Source organism: Python bivittatus, unplaced genomic scaffold (genome assembly GCF_059951505.1).
Source record: "Python bivittatus isolate LINGU-HERP-01145 unplaced genomic scaffold, Pbiv_v1 ctg000570_np1212, whole genome shotgun sequence".
In the NCBI taxonomy this organism is placed as follows: domain Eukaryota; kingdom Metazoa; phylum Chordata; class Lepidosauria; order Squamata; family Pythonidae; genus Python; species Python bivittatus.
Window position 1 is genome coordinate 24,404,876 of NW_028277097.1, and position 14,345 is coordinate 24,419,220.

At 54.8% G+C, this 14,345-nt stretch overlaps 1 protein-coding gene across 5 annotated transcripts in view; it reads left to right on the forward strand.

Annotated features, from left to right (window-relative positions):
• IL11RA (interleukin 11 receptor subunit alpha) overlaps positions 1–14,345 on the forward strand; it is a 71,154-nt gene that overhangs the window by 21,427 nt on the left and 35,382 nt on the right. Inside the window, exons 2-3 of one of the 5 annotated variants that reach the window (XM_088152838.1) lie at positions 7,468–7,564; positions 9,502–9,612. The exons of 3 other annotated variants lie outside the window; for them this stretch is intronic. In XM_088152838.1, the coding sequence (XP_088008964.1) occupies positions 9,610–9,612 (3 nt within the window). In that variant the 5' untranslated portion in view covers positions 7,468–7,564; positions 9,502–9,609. The remainder of the gene's footprint in view (positions 1–7,467; positions 7,565–9,501; positions 9,613–14,345) is intronic. One more of the 5 variants, XM_088152837.1, reaches the window with a different exon arrangement.

Sequence of the window (14,345 nt, forward strand, 5' to 3'; positions counted from 1 at the left end):
CCCCTCTCCAACTCCCGCATCTGCCAAACATTTGCAGAAATCCATATGTTGCATCTGGAAATAATCTAGAGGGGGGGGGAAGCAATTTTCCTATCTTCATTCTGATTGCAGAATTGGTGGGCTTTGGTGTAGAAATCTGCACACGCACCCCCCCCCCATGCACACACACGACCACAGGCGCCTATGAAATGGTGGGATGAATCACTGTCGGATGCCTCGTGCACCGTCCCTTCTCCTGAGAGTCTTTTGAAGTCCGGAGGATTTTGGGGAGTTAGAGGGTCCTGCTCCAGTCTCGGCAGCAGAACCACCACTGGGGCTGTAAAATTATTTTGCACCCAGAGTGAATGTGGGGCTCTGTCCAGGCTGTAGATTTGATGTGGACCCTGGCCGGGGAGGGGTTGATTGCCCCCTCTTGACTTCTTTTACCATACCCCACAGATCCCTCTGCCCCAAAGGCTAGGTGGGGAGCAGAGGGGCAGCGAGCATCAGAAAATGGGGAAGGGGCTTGGCTGGGGACGGTGCGGTAGGGATAGAGTCAGCCGACACTGGGCTGAGGAGGGCATTCAGTCGGCCCGACCCAGGAGGCTCCCGGGCAAGGGAGAAGCCGCGGAGAGGCAGCAGAGGGACCCTGGGAGCAAAGCAGGCGGTGGGAAAGCGCCACGGTTCCTAGAAGCTCTGGATCAGGTGCCCTGTCTCAACTCCCATCGTCCCCAGCTAGGGCGGTTATTGCATTAGCAGGTTCGGCTCCCTCAGTCCATGCCTTGGCATCCCAGCCGAGGACGGCTGCAGCGGCCGTGGCCACGGGTCGCCCTTCTGGCTGATCCAGGCACAAAGAGGGTCCTTGTTCGGCGGTTGCGCAAAGTCAGGAGCCTGCATGAGGGAGGGAAGGGCCATCTGGAGCCGGGTAATATCGCCATAACTGAGTGGTGTGTGGGTTGAGCCTCTTTTCTTTCCGAGAAAGCCCCCGGGGGCCTTGTGGCACCTGAGCTCTGCTGCCAGGCTTCGCCGTTAGCTGGCTAGGTGTCCCTCCCTCCCAATTCCTTTGGGCCATCTCCTCTCTTTCCCTTTCTCCTCCCCACCTCCCTGCCCTGCCTGTCACTTGCCAGATTTGCAGGCTTCACACTGTCTGTTTGTGTGGGGGGGGGCACAGTACCTCAATGCCTCAGTTCTGCCCCCCCCCCCCGCTTCTGTTTTCTTATTTTAGGCCGTTAACAAATTTCTAATGAACTGGAGAAAGTGACTGGACAAGGAAGCAGGGAAAGGACCCCCCCCCCCCCAATTGCTGCTCTCCAGGCTGCTTGGGTTTTGACTCCTGTGCTGCTGGTGGTGGGGGGGGGGCAGGGAGGCTGCAGCTGTTTGCCAACCCCTCCGGCTGGCACTTTCAGCCTCAGGCAGCTGCGTTGCCTCCTCCTCCCGCCAGGCACAGAAGCTGGACGCTGGTCACATGAGCAGAGGCTGGGGGGCTGCACTCTCCATGGGTGCGGAGAGGGGCTGCCTCTGGGCCGGACCTTGAGGGGGAAGATGGGGGGACTCGGGTGGCCCCTTCCACCGGGCGGCCCTGGTCCCTTCCCACTGTTTCCTCCATCTTTTGATAGGCACCCTTTGAACCCCCCATTCCAAAATATCTGCAGGAAAAAGACGCTTCCCCGTGTAATTGTTGGCAGTTTTGCCTCCAGACTCTGGGGTGGCGGTAGGGGGGCTGGACATGGGGCCAAGGCAGGGAAAACCTCCCACCTCTGCCTGTCTTGGGCGCCCAGCACATCCTCCGAGGACAGAATTTACGGTCCTTCCACCTCCCCCAAACCTGAGCAATGGATGTGGCTCCTGGCAGTTGATTTGCGATGAGGCAAGAACAGGAGGGTCGGCGGGGGGGCTTAAGCCCAGAGTTAATCAGCAGGCGGTCTCTGGGCTAAACTGTTCCCTGTTTGGACAAGGGGACCTCCAAACACCATCCTTGCTGCGCGTGGGAGCGTGCATGGCTGGGAGGAACCGTGCAAGCGTTCAGGGTTAGTGGAGAAACAAGCAGGGGTGTGATTTTGGTAGGTGACTTGTGGCACGGAGCCCTGTTTTGGGAGGGGGCCTCTAAGGGTTGCATCATGGGATCTAGAGGAGGCCTTCCTTGACTCCAGCGGCCTTGGGCTGCTTCGGGCCCTTTCCCTGCAAGCGCACCGCCCACGCACACGAACGCGCGCCCTTTAGCGAAAGAAGCGCTTGCGCCACGTCCCGGGTGGCCATGCGTGCCCTGCCCGGCTGTTGGCCCCCAGCTTTCCTCCAAGGAGCCCCGGGGGAGATTCTGGCCTGTCCCCGCCTCTTTTATCACCCGGCGGCTCATTCAGAGCAGCTGGGCCAGAGGGAGGGCGGGAGAGGAAAGGGAGAAGTGCTGCGCTTCCTTTCTTGCATGGAAATAGCCGCGGTGGCCCCGGGTCCCTTCCCTTTGCTTCACCAGGCACTGCAGGACGGGGAGGAGGGGAGGAGTTTGGCGGGAGGCACCAAACGGTGCTGCGACCTGCCCGAGGGACCGCACAGGCAGCCTCGAGAGCCCAGGTGCTGCTGTCCTCCGCCGCGGGCCCTTAGGGGCTGGGCTGCGGCTTTGTCAGCTGGCCTGTCAAGGGCTTGGCCTCCAAAGTGCCAAGCTGGAGCGCGGATCTCCATGGCCTCTGCCCAGCGCCCCTAGGGCAGAGGGAAGGAGCGGCAGAGGCCCTGCCTGCACCTCGGGGTTTTCCCTCCTCCGTGGGCGCCGGCCTGTAACTGCCCTCTGCCACCAGCCTTGGGCAAGGAAGGGGTGCTTCCTGGAATGGCCCGAGAGTGCCTGCGGTCGTCCAGGCCTGCCTGCTTCGGCATGGGGGCCCTGGGGCAGAGCAGCAGGGCGTCCTCCAGCCGCTCTCGATGGCCAACCAACTCCCCCCCCCGCCTTCCTGCGGGAGCCAGGGCAGAGCCATTGCCCGAAGCCTGTCTTCGCCAGCCCAGCGCGCTCTGGGCAGCCTCGACAGCCAGCGTGACACATCTGGCGGGCGATGTGTTGGGACTGGTGTGTTTTCCATGAAGGAAACACAGAAGAGCTGGAGAGGGCAGGCACGGAGCGCAGTGGCGTAAGAGGGGTCTGCAAAGGGCCGTTTGCTTCTGTTCTGCTAAAGCAGCAGGACCTATTATGTGCTCTTGCAGGAGCTGAGGGCTGGTTGTGGGGGACAAGGACAAAGACCTGATATCCTAACTAAATTGATTTTCTGCCAATCAGTAATTCAGTGCAGATGAATCAGCTCTTACTTTTCTGTCGGACACGCAGGAACTTCCTTGTCTTTCCACAGCCCCCGCAAAAACCTCGTGGACCAATTTTCTTGGAGGTCAGCTCTGGTGGCCTGGACCATTTGGGTTGGGAGGGAGGCCTGTGGGTATCCAGAACGCTTGGGGCACTCTTGCACGGGCCGGGCTTTGACTCCCCTGCAGACCCCTGGGTGCTTCCCTTTGGCGCGTAATGAGGCAGAAGGCCGGGCGGTGCTTTTCTGCAGCATCCTTAATGAGGAATTCCATCTGGGGCTGCTTTGAGTGCTAAATGTTTTCTTCCCGAGTTATCTGCTTTGCAAATGTTTACTTCTGAGAAAGTAATACTTTATCTTGACTGATTGCTTGCCAGGCTGCAGTAAAGAATGGCAGACTGGAGGGAATTTTTTATTTATGTATTTATTTATTTTGCTAAATACTGAGAAGAGTCTAGAAGGAAGAGATGTAGAAGTCACAGCAAACACCATGTTTGGTTGTCCAGTATATAGGGGAAAAAACTGTGCAAACTTCAGTCTGTGTATTCCTCTGTAGGAGGGCAAACGGTCAATCAGACCTGGTGGATGGTGTGCCCGAACCGCCTGAAACGTAAGCCGGATCTTTGCAGAGTCTAAAACCAGCCCCCAGCCCCACTCCTCCCCCACGTTCTCCACTCAGCAGTCCCAATCCTCACAGCTTGTAAAGTGGCTCAGATGAAAGGGCGCCAGATAAGGTGGCCGCCGAGCCCAGGAGCGCACGGGAGGCCGGGAGCTAAACAAGCTCAAGTGAGGGCTGGGGCTGCCCCTCCCAGGTGGCCTTCGCTCCCCCACAGAAGGTCAGAGGCCTTTTCGCTGCGCCGAGACTTTCTCTCCCCAGGGGAGCGAGTGGATTCTGGGAAGAGGTGCCAGCCGGGGATCAGGCAGCGGGACCACCCGCTGGGTCTCCCTGCCGCTGAACGCCGGGCACCAGAAATAGCAAGCGGCATTTGGATCTGCAGGGAGATGCTGGGACCACGTGGAAGCTGTAACAGCTGCTGTTCTCTTAGGGCAATGTTTTCCAAACTTGGCCACTCGGAGATGCGTGGACTTCAACTCCCAGAATTCCCCAGCCAGCATGTTGGGGAACGAAGCCCACGCATCTTCAAGTGGCCAAGTTTGAAGGGGTTCCTTGAGACACACAGTGTCCCCAGAGGTGCCCAAACGTTGGCATGCAGCTGGGATAAGAGCTGCAGGCCCTTTGTTCTGAGTAACTACAGCCTGCTCCCCAGAATCTGGGCTGGGAAACCCCTTGCACCTTGAGGAAAGCTGCTCTCCACGGGGGTCGTCTTCTCAGAAATAAGCCTCTTTTTTACAGGACGGGTCGGTGTCCGCTGCCCCAAAAGCTCTGGTCGTCCCCGTTAGTCCTTCCTGCGGCTGGGAAACACGCAAGGGCAAAGGTGGCGGAGCAGCTGCTGCGAGGTGGGATGTCGCCAGCCGCCCTCGAACCCTGACGGGACACGCTAGTCTCACACGACCCGGTGCCAGGGCAGGAGGGGGACCCAGAGGGCCCCGCCCCGCCCCACCCCACCCTGCCCCTGGGTTTCCCTTTGTGCATTTTGCTCCTGCCTTTCCCCCTGCCCGAAAAGGAAAAGAACCCCTGGGGCTCTGCAGCGCCCCCTCTGCGGCCCCTGGGTGTCCATGGCCTCTGACCGGCCAGGCTCCTCCAGGTGAGATGGGGGCTCGCCCTCCCATTATAAGGGGGGACAGGCAGTGCCAGACCCTCCCATGCCCAGCCACCTTCCATGGTTTCATTGATTTACGACGGATATTCCGTGAGGGCAGGGGAGGCGCTTTGCAGTCCGCATCCAGACGGACACCCTCTCCCCACCCCGAGGAACCCCCCAGCTGAGCGAAGGGATGCAGCCAGGATGGGCAGAGGGCGGCGCTGCACGGCTCTTGGCCTCGTGCGCCTTTGGGGGGCTACAGGGCCCAGGGAAAGGGGTCACGCTCCCCCTCCCCCACACCACCGAGGGGCACGACGTGGCCAGGAGCTGCCCCCCCCCCATCATCCCGGGCCGGCTTCCCTTCCTGCTGCGGAAGTGAGAGGCCGGGGGCTGCTCTGCTCCGTTTCCTTCCTCTTCTGCAAAATCTTCCCAGCCTGCCTGACGCCCTCCCGCCGTGCTGGGATCACAGTTCCCAGAATCCCCAGCCTGCTTCTTGGGAATTCTGGGAGTTGCAGTTGCAATTTATTTGACGGGTCAGGCGGAAGAAGATTATCCGTATACCGCACGGATTATCGTGCACAAGTTGGTCATTATGTGGAGGTCTGTTATTCTCTACCGGGGAGGCACTTTGTGGCCTTAATTTGCGGCACCAGAGGGAATACTTGACTTGCTGCTGCAGAATTAGGAGATGTTTCCTTTCCCTGAGCAATGTTTTAAGCTATCAGAGGAAATACGGGCGTGTTGCACGTCAGCATTCTGTGTTTGAGTGCATGGCGGGGGGGGCAGCGGAGTCTCCCTGCCACGGACCGGAGGAACCCCCCTGCTGTGCCAAGTTCTTGCGGGGGGGGGGCTGCATTTGTTCGTCTCCAGCTGCTTGAGTCTCTCGCGCCCTTTGCGGAGGGCAGCCCCTTGAGCCCTTCCAGCCGGGCAATCAGAAGCCGGCCAGGAGCGGCCTTTTGCAGGAAGGAAGTCTTGGCGGGGCGGGCGGGGGAGAGGGGGCCGAGGAGAGCGGCTGGACAAGCCTGACCCGTGGGGAGCCGCAGGGCAGGGGAGGCCGGGGAAGCCCAGCTGTGTCTGGGGCTGCTGACATTTGCAAAGCTGTTGTCCGCCTTGCCTCGCCTCCCTCGCCGCGTTTCAGACGGGAAAGTGAGGCTGGGGGAGAAGGTCCCCTGCCCAGACCCCCTTCGTCATTGTGAATTGAGGGAGGGGGCCAGAGGGGCCAGCGGCACCTTCCTTGGAGACAACTGTGTGGCCTCTATTGGCCTCTTGGATCTTTTAATCTTTTTTCTATCTCTGTAAGTGTGGTTCTTTTTATAACTTTTAATCATGTATTTATGATTTTAATTTGATGTAAGCTGCCCAGAGTCCCCCATTGTGGGGAGATGGGCGGGGACAAGTCCACTAAATAAATAAATAAATAAATAAATAAAATAAACTTGGGGGGCTTCAGAAAAAGCAAGGAGGAGGGGGCCGAGGATTCTGAAACTGCATGTGGGGTAGGCATCGCTGGCCCCCCTCTCTTCCGGGCTGGAACCCACAGCCGGGCAGGAGGGTCCAACAGACAAAGCTTTGGGGGGCTGCACCTTTGTAGGCGTGGGGGGACTCAGGGTGGCAAGAAATGAAGCAAATGGGGATGGCCGGGCCAGGCCTGGGATTTGAATTTGGCCATCGGTTTGGAACGGTGCTGTGGAACTTTTTCTTGGCTAAAAAAACAAAGCAAAAAACAGTGAAATTCTCTCTCCCTCTCCCTCCCTCCCTCTCTCCCTCCCTCTCTCTCTCCCCCTCCCTCCCTCCCTCCCTCTCCCTCCCTCTCTCCTTCCCTCTCTCTCCCTCTCTCCCTCCCTCCCTCTCTCTCTCTCCCCTCCCTCCCTTCCTCCCTCCCTCTCTCCCTCCCTCTCTCCCTCTCTCCCCCTCCCTCCCTCTCCCTCCCTCTCTCTCCCTCTCCCTCCCTCCTCTCTCCCCCTCCCTCCCTTCCTCCCTCCCTCCCTCTCCCTCTCCTCCCTCCCTCCCTCTCCCTCCCTCCCTCTCTCTCCCTCTCTCCCTCCCTCCCTCCCTCTCTCCCTCCCTCCCTCCCTCTCCCTCCCTCTCCCTCCCTCTCCTCTCTCCCTCCCTCTCTCCCTCCCTCCCTCCCCTCTCCCTCCCTCTCTCTCCCTCCCTCCCCTTCTCCCTCCCTCTCTCCCTCCCTCTCTCCCTCCCTCTCTCCCTCTCCCTCCCTCCCTCTCTCTCCCTCTCCCTCCCTCCCTCCCTCCCTCTCCCTCCCTCCCTCTCCTCTCCCTCCCTCTCTCTCCCTCTCTCCCTCCCTCCCTCCCTCTCTCCCCCTCCCTCCCTTCCTCCTTCCCTCTCTCCCCTCTCTCCCTCTCTCCCCCTCCCTCCCTCCCTCTCCCTCCCTCTCTCTCCCTCTCCCTCCCTCCCTCTCTCCCTCCCTCCCTCTCTCTCCCTCCCTCCCTCTCTCCCTCCCTCTCTCCCTCTCTCCCCCTCCCTCCCTCCCTCTCCCTCCCTCTCTCTTCCAGAAAGCCTGTAAAGACTCGGCTGTTTCATCAAGCCTTCCGGCAGGGTTGAACTCATGTTACTTTGGGTTTCAGTGTTTAGATTTTCTATGGCTGTAATGTAAGAGTTTTAGTTTTGATTTGATTTTGTAACTGACAATATTGCATTGATTTAGTCTATTTTGTAACCTGTTTTAACCCAAGTAATGGATTTGGGGAATTGTACACTACTCAGAATTGGATGATTGGGGCAGTCTAGAAGCCCTGTAACTAAATAAAATAAAAATGCAGAATGTATGCAGCAGTTTCTCAATATTTCCATCCTCAAATTGATCTTTCATCAATTCTGGGCAGTTGGGTTTTTCTTAAGTTTATTTATTTATTTTATTGAATTCATAAGCTGCCCAACTCCGTTACAACTCTGGGTGACGTACCACACGCAACGCTTAAAATAAAACGATCCACACGGGGTCAGCCTGCCGCAAGATCCTACGGGTGGGCTATAAACATTTTTGGTTAATAATCAACAGCTCCCAGAAAGAAGTTCCTGGGCGGCGTGTGGCTGTGGGGCCTCCGTCTACCCGTCCCAGCTGCTGGCGTGCCTTGAGACGGAGCAAGCCACGAAGCTGGGCTGGCTTAGAAAGGGTCGAGATCGTTCAAGGGGCTCCGCTGGCTCTCTGGAGCGCCCCTGGTGCAACCACAGCAGAGCAGTGCCAGACCCTGGGATCGGCTGGTCCGCGCGGGATGGGGTGCCTTCAGAGAAACTAGGCTGTGCTGACAGAAGCAGGAATGCCGCCTTGGCGGTCTGACCAAGCCTGGCCGCAGGAGAAGCTGCCAACCCTTCTTTGAACTCGCAGTGGCTCCTCTTCCCAGCCAACAGACAATGCAAAGAAAGGATGTTTAGTGAATACGGAGGGAGGGAAAAGAGGATGATTTCTACGGAATGGCCGGTGGGACCCCTGAAGGCCTGATGCCCCCTTCCCGTTCCATGTTCCCAGCTAAGCACGGCCACATTTCCAAGAGTTTAAGGGTGGGTGGAAAGAGTTAACCTGCACACATATCTTTTGCATCCAGACTTAGTCATAGGAAGCCAACGCTTACACTCTATTATCCTCAGACTAGGTAAATAGACATTTGCTCACCAAAAAAGTCAACATGCAAACAGTAAGAAGACGGCAGGTACCTCAGGCTGAGGGCCTGTTGGAGACATGAGTCCTGCCAGAACCCATAACCATCTGCTTATTGGATCTCCATTTAAGACCCCAAAGGAGGGTTAAGTTTGGGGAGGGAGGGAATAACTTATCCTTCTTTTATTTAAAGAGTTCGCTAAAATTTATTAACTAAGACTTCATTTCTTTGCATTGTCAACAGGGATGTTTCCTTGTCATTGAGTAACTAGGTTCCTTATTTAAACCCCCAAACTTCTCCACCTTTCCCTCTCATGGCCCTTGGGTGGGACGTGGCCTTTCTTTAGCTCAGTCTGATATGGTACGTCCTCCAAAGGAATTTGCTGGTGGGAGATGATCTCTAGAGACCCAGTGCTCTTCCAGCATGACATTTGCTACCCTCATTGCCAATTGCTTGCCTGTCAATTAAAGTTTCTGTTCTGAATCACAGCCAAATGGCCTGTCCCGACTCGGTGTGTGCAGTGCGTGATAAGCAAAGAGATTGGCCGAGCCCCCTGGCTCTGCCGCCCTCCCGCTTCAGCATGGCCGCTGCTGGCCCAGGGAGCCTCCTCCGCTCACACGGCTGCAGCAGGAATGGGGCAGGTCGGGCTGTGGGGCCGCGTCCATCATCTCTCGCGTCCTTCCTCGACCTCCGGCTAAAAAAGAAAGTTTGGGGAAGGGGGAAGCCCTGTTTTCAGCTGGTCCAGCTCAAGATGGCTTCACCTGTCTGACTCGCGGACTGGCGGTGAGATGGAGGGGACGGCCTGGAGACCCGGGAGAGAAAAGAGGCTGCAGGGCACTGTCGTGCCGGGGCTAAGTGCAGGTGGGGAAAGGCCTTAAAGTGTGGTCATATGGGTGGAAAGTTAATGTGTGGATATTTGTTTCTCTCCAGATATATTGGTTCTACAACTTTCAGAATTCGCAGCCAGAATGATTGTTCTTTGTGGAAGTTCACTGTCAAGGCCGTTGGGATGAAAATGTAGCAAAAAGGGATCTAGTGATGGTGAGTCATCAACTAATCTTGTTTTAAGAAGGTAAGAAGAGCCTTAAAGCTGGATTGAACCAAAGTCTTCTCCAGTCCCCTTCAGGCCAGAAAGTTGACATCTGCTGTGGTCCCTCTCCACACCTGTGTTCTCCTTCGAAGATGGGCTGCTCTTAATCTTGGCAGAAGCATCCCATCATTATCACAGGAGGCCTTGTTGATCCAAATTATTTATCACTTGATGTGAATCTAGTTAATGTTTAATTTGGCGACTTTGTGATAGGTAATATGGTTATATTTAACAAACCTGGGTATTAGGTCATATCTAAGGTTACGGCTTGCTTAAACACTTCATCCAGTTGTGCTTCACGATCTGGGCTTTGTTGCTGTGGGGCAGCCTCCCTTCTGGCCAGGTTCGCTGATGGGATGCTGAAGTGTGGGCGCCCCCGGCCAGGGTGTCCACTTCAAGGAGCCCCTTAGTGAAAGAAGCTGACGTGCACAGCCTTTACGTGGTACCAAATCACAATGTCTTTCTGGACAATTGGATGGTACTCGGTATTTGTGTGCAGCTGTTTATTGATTCAGAATAAGAAAACATGAATATTTATTTGTTTATTTCGTCCACTTTATATAACTGCCCAACTCTTTTACGTGACTCTGGGCGGCTCATGAATTAAAATAACAAAAAACCAAAACTCATAGAAATAAAAACAATTCAGAAGTGGGCATAATTAAAACAAATTAATCAGAAACATAAAACGCGGGAGAGTGCCAACCAACAGCTTACGAACAATACAGCCATCTTGCAGGTTCCACACCTCCACAGGATCCCCAGGCCTGACGGACTGGGGCCAATCTAACCTCAGGGGAGATGATGTTCCAAAGGGGGGGATCGCCACGGCAGAAAATGCTCTCCTCCTGGACCCATAACATGCCCCTCTTGCTGAATCTGATGAGCTGGGGAGATGTAACTGGGGAGAGGCAGTCCCTCAAATAACCTGGCCCCATTCCAGGTAGGGCTTTATAGGTCATAATCAGCACCTCGGATTGAACCCAGAAGCAGACTGACAGCCAATATGATCGGGAGAGGCTCGGCACTATTATTTTTACTGCAAAGTTCTTAATAAAGTCCAAATAGCGACTGACTCATTGGGCCTACATTTACCCAGGAGAAGGCAATTCCACAGGGGAACAAATACTCTGACCCTTCTGACTCTCAGGTTGTGACTGTTGTTCTATCTGCTTTCAACCACCGTGGGCTCCTCTAAGCAGCAGCCTGAGCACCTTCCCATGAAGACCACTCGCTCTTACACAGGCTCCCAGCTAGCCATCGCAACTGGGAGAAGCATCGTTAAGAAGCAGAACGTGTGTGGACCGTTGAAGAGAAGGCCAGATCTGGAAGGCCAAGAGCCACCTCTGCTAGAGCTGTCCAGGTCTGCAGAACGGAGGCACAGATGACTGCTAACGGCCGGCTGAAAAGTGGAGCTGATGCTGGAGGAGTTGTCCACGCCCCGCAGCACACCGTTGCTTAGACGGCAATGACCTGCGTGGGATCATTGTCAGAGGGAAACCAAGTGATTGCCTAAGTATGCCAAAGAAAACCTCGATAAACCTGACACATGAGACAAAAAGGGAACTCTTCAGCCACAGCCACACGAGACACATTTGGAGAAAAGAGGGTGAAATATTTGCAGAAAAGAAGCCACCGTCAAGCATGGGGTGGCTCTCTCACACCCTGAGACTGCGTGTCAGCCAGTGGCCCAGGATACCTGGGAGAGTGGAAGAAAGAATGGATTCGAGTCATTATCAACGCTTCCTAGAAAGTGATGTTTCCTGGTAGTGAAGAAATTGATGCTGAAATGAAACTAGATAGTTCAGCAAGACAAGATCCAAAATATACCTCCAAATCAACCATGAAGTACTTACAGAAAAGAAGGATAAAGGTTTTGGAATGGCCTTCACAGTCCACAGCCATGAAAATGAGTGGGGAAATCTCAGCCGTGGGGTGCCTGCAAGGAGACCTAAGAATATTTCTGAGCTAGAAGAATTCTGCAAGGAAGAGTGGGGAAAAAATCCACAAGCAAGAATAGAAGGACCTTTAGCTGACTATGGGAAATATTGGAAGCTCTTATATCTGCCAAAGGACGTGTTACAAAATAGTGGCAAAAAGGGAATCCAGATTTCCGCACCTGCCACATTCACTGTTTTCATATTCTGAATCTGTAAACTACTGCACATAAATGCATGGTTGCACGTGCAGAAAGATATTCTGCTTAACTTCATGCCATGCAGAGGTGGTGTCAGCTTGCTTGTTTAGGGATTCATCGATACAGAGGTGCCTCAATGTCTGCATGCAGCTGCATCACCACTGCGAAGGCTGCCATGTGGGTAAGCAGGGAACACAAGGAATCCGGCCCCTCTTTTCCCGGGACGCTGTCGACACTCTGTTCTTGCAACAGCCTTCTGGACCAGCTTCAAGTTTCCAAAGTGAGAAACAGCCTCCCTTCAGCACCTACTGTTTTCCCTGCACCAGGCCCCTCGCCTTTCCTGCCCCCGCCCCCAATTCAGGAGCCAGCTCCCCAGGCCTGCCTCAGACAAGCTTCCCTTTTATTCTCCCCTCCTGCCCCATCCTGCGCTTTGTGCCCTCCTTCCCTGGCTTCCGCGCCTTCAGCATCTGGGTTTGATAAAATAAACACACGCACCGTTCGATCCAGCAAAGATGATTTTCTTCCATTGGTTTTTAAATGCATGTTTTCTTAGCAGCTGTAACCGGCGGGACTTGAGCCCTGGCTGAGGGAAATGCACCTGAGGGGATCTTGTTTTACAGTTCTCCCTGCCAGGCCAGCTCCGAAAATGGCCTCTTACCTTTGGGGCAGTGGGCTGGGAGGGGAAGGGCTGGATCCTTGGCTCCAATTCTGCTGGCAGGGAGGGAGGGAGGGAGGGAGGGGAGGGAGGCATGCCAGCACCATGCTGCCAGCTGTACCCCATGAAGGCTGCTCTGTGTTGGAGCCAGATGCTGGGCAGGAAGAGCACGGAGCATTCAGCCCTCCAGCTTGCAAAGGGAGGCAGCACAGAAGAGGAAGGGGGTGCATCCAAATTCTGGGTATTTGGGGGAGAGCGGGGGTCAGCTTGACCTCCGTTCATTCCTGCCTCAGTCTGCTACTGTTAGCTCCTGACTTCCAGCTTTCTCCTCTTCTTTATGTCAGAGGCAAAATTCTCAAGCTGAACTCCCATAATGCACTGGGCAGTGGGGCTGGGACCCTCCCAGATTTGCTGAATGACGGCCCTGGTATTCTGGGATGAGGTCTTTTTTGTTTTAAGTTTTGTTTATATATCACTGCTGATATATATTGTTTTTATTTTTGGTTTGCAAGCCACCCAGAGTTTGGTTAGGGTTAGGGTTAGGGTTGGGAAGGACTCGATAGGTGGATAAAAATGCCAGATCCAGTCTAAACATCTGGCTGATTGCGTGACCAAGCATAGTAATAATAATTTATTAAGCTAACATTGGCCAAACAGATGGAGTTGCAATCCAGCCATAGGGGGAGGTGGGGAGGCCAGGTCTCTCACCCCTGTACTAATGAGCTGAGGTCAGTTTGTTTATTTTTATTTATTTACACAATTTATTAGCCACCCATCTCACTTTTTCCAAGTGACGTTAGGCGGCGTACAACAAGGTTAAAAAACAATCAATAAATACATTAAAAAGTATAAAAATATAAAAACCAAACTAAAACAAAGATAATAAGCGAAGAGATGTTAAAAATAATGGAGCCACCTCACTAGATCGCCCGTCAGGCCTGATGGCACAACCAAGTCTTGAGGGACCTCCAGAAGCCCCACAATGACAAGGCCAACCTCGCCTCGGGGGGAGAAGATTCCACAGCGCGGGCACCACAGCAGAAAAGGCCGCCGCCCGGGGCCTGCCAAACATAGCTCCCTGGGTGTCGGAACCCGTAACGTGCCCTCTCTGCCAGATCTGGTAGGACGGGCAGATGAAATCAGTTAGGGCTGATTATCTTTCCAGCAGAGGATGGGTCATCGCGTAGGCTGAGGTATGACTCAGTTGCCTATCTTCAGAAGGTGGGCCAGGATGGGTCAAAGTACCTGGGCTCTTGGGGGGGAAATTAGGAGGAATCGGGTAGCCCCTTTTCCGACTCAGGCATTTTATTCAGAGGCATCAGTTTTTGTGGGCTGCGCCTCCCTTCGCCAGGCACAGAGACGGCTCACTGATGCGTTGGGTGGGGGTGGAGGGAGAGAAGACAGGCCGGTGAGGCAGATGCAGGCCACATGGGAGGCAGATGACTGGCACCTTATCAGTTAACAACTGAAATGTATTAAAAACCCATTGTGCTTCACAATGTAGCCCTTGTATGACTAACTATATTTTTGCCAAGTTATAAATAAAAGTGATTTTGGAAATGCTTTCATTTACTTCAATAGGAAAACTCCTGAAAGCTTCTGCCTCTTAATTGCCAGGGGTGCTGGGGCACAAGCCACCTATTTCTGCCTGTGATTTTGTTTCTGACAGGAGTTGCTGTGGTGATGGCTACCACACGGCTTGGCGAGGGCAGATCTGGGCAGACAGAGATTTACGGCTGGGGAGGGAAGGGATCCTGCATCCCCCTCTTCCTCCGCAAGGCTTTGCTTTCTGGGCTTGGGAGTGAAGAGGTTAAACGGCCCTCTCCTCCCTGGAGATCCCTGAACCCGTTCCGCCTCCCCACCTTTTCAGGCCGGTTTTCCTGCCAACGTTC